The 1180-nt window shown below is 48.6% G+C and overlaps 1 protein-coding gene across 1 annotated transcript in view; it reads right to left on the bottom strand.

The window, feature by feature from the left end:
• TOR1A (torsin family 1, member A (torsin A)) overlaps positions 1–1180 on the bottom strand; it is a 12711-nt gene that overhangs the window by 5787 nt on the left and 5744 nt on the right. The window contains exons 3-4 of the mRNA XM_011931439.1: positions 666–841; positions 441–568 (exon numbers count right to left, since the gene is read on the bottom strand). Of these exons, the coding sequence (XP_011786829.1) occupies positions 441–568; positions 666–841 (304 nt within the window). The remainder of the gene's footprint in view (positions 1–440; positions 569–665; positions 842–1180) is intronic.

The following is a 1180-nucleotide window of genomic DNA, read 5'->3' as shown; positions in this document are numbered from 1 at the left end:
GAGACCAGCCTGGCCAACATGGTGAAACCCCGTCTCTACTAAAAATACAAATATTAGCTAGGGTGGTGGTATGCACCTGTAATCCCTGCTATTCAGGAGGCTGAGGCACAAGAATCGCTTGAACCTGGGAAGCAGAGGTGGCAGTGAGGCAAGATTATGCCACTGCACTCCAGCCTCCAGGGTGCACCCTGCACTCCAGGGTGACAGAGTAAAACTATCTCAAAAATAAAAGTAAAACAGCACTTGTCAAACATTAGTGTTCATAAAAGTTACCTGGAGTGCATCAGCAAAGATTCCCCTCATGACTCGGAAAGGGACTGAGAATCTGCATTTCTTTCTACCTGGCTCCCAGGTGATGCTGACAGTGACCCTGACGTTTTAACACTCTGGGTGCAGGATTAGGAACCAGATGGGACTGGCAGTGGGATGGCCCTACTCACTGTTCTTGTTATTGAAAACCGACACAGACAAGGCATGTTCAATGTCTTTGAGCTTGATGTCTTCCCTCTGTTTTCCACTCCTCCAGAAATCCAAAGCCACATCTGTGATCCTTTCTGCTCCAGCATTGCTGCAAAACAATTCCAGTGGGTAAGGATGGAGTTTTCTCCTAGAGCTCGGAGACTTGGGCTCGGGGCCCATCCATCATGTCCTAGCCCTGACCTTACCTGAGAAATATGAAGATGGCTTTCTGGTAGGAGACCCCATCCACCAGGTCATAATAGTCGAGGAAAGGCTTGATGGCATCTATGAGGCCTGCATGCATCTTATCCATTTCATCAAATATGAAGATGGACCTTGCACAGGCACTCACGTTGCCTCGAATCCACAACTGTAACTGATCCTGAATTACAAGGGGAAAAAGCCAGCACAAAGTTCTCAGCCAGGGCCATCAATCAGCTCCTTCTACCACTAAGAACCGCAGCTTCACTTACAGACCACTGTGCACTCAGCACTAAGAACTTTACATGCACAAAATCTTCTTTGTTCCTAACAACCCCATGGAGTGAGCACTATCATACCCATTTTACAGATGAGGGAACTGAGGCACAGAGCGAGCTTACTCCACTTGCCCAAAAGAGTGGAGTAAGCTATACGGGGCAGAGCTGGGACCTGAACCCAGTCCTGTCTCACTCCAAAGCCCGATACTCTGATTACGGTTCCCGCGCTGCGAGATGCCACA

Source organism: Colobus angolensis, unplaced genomic scaffold (assembly GCF_000951035.1).
Source record: "Colobus angolensis palliatus isolate OR3802 unplaced genomic scaffold, Cang.pa_1.0 Scaffold9, whole genome shotgun sequence".
In the NCBI taxonomy this organism is placed as follows: Eukaryota; Metazoa; Chordata; class Mammalia; order Primates; family Cercopithecidae; genus Colobus; species Colobus angolensis.
The sequence above is the reverse complement of the archived record's forward strand: the minus strand, read 5'-3'. Positions and strand labels throughout refer to the sequence as shown.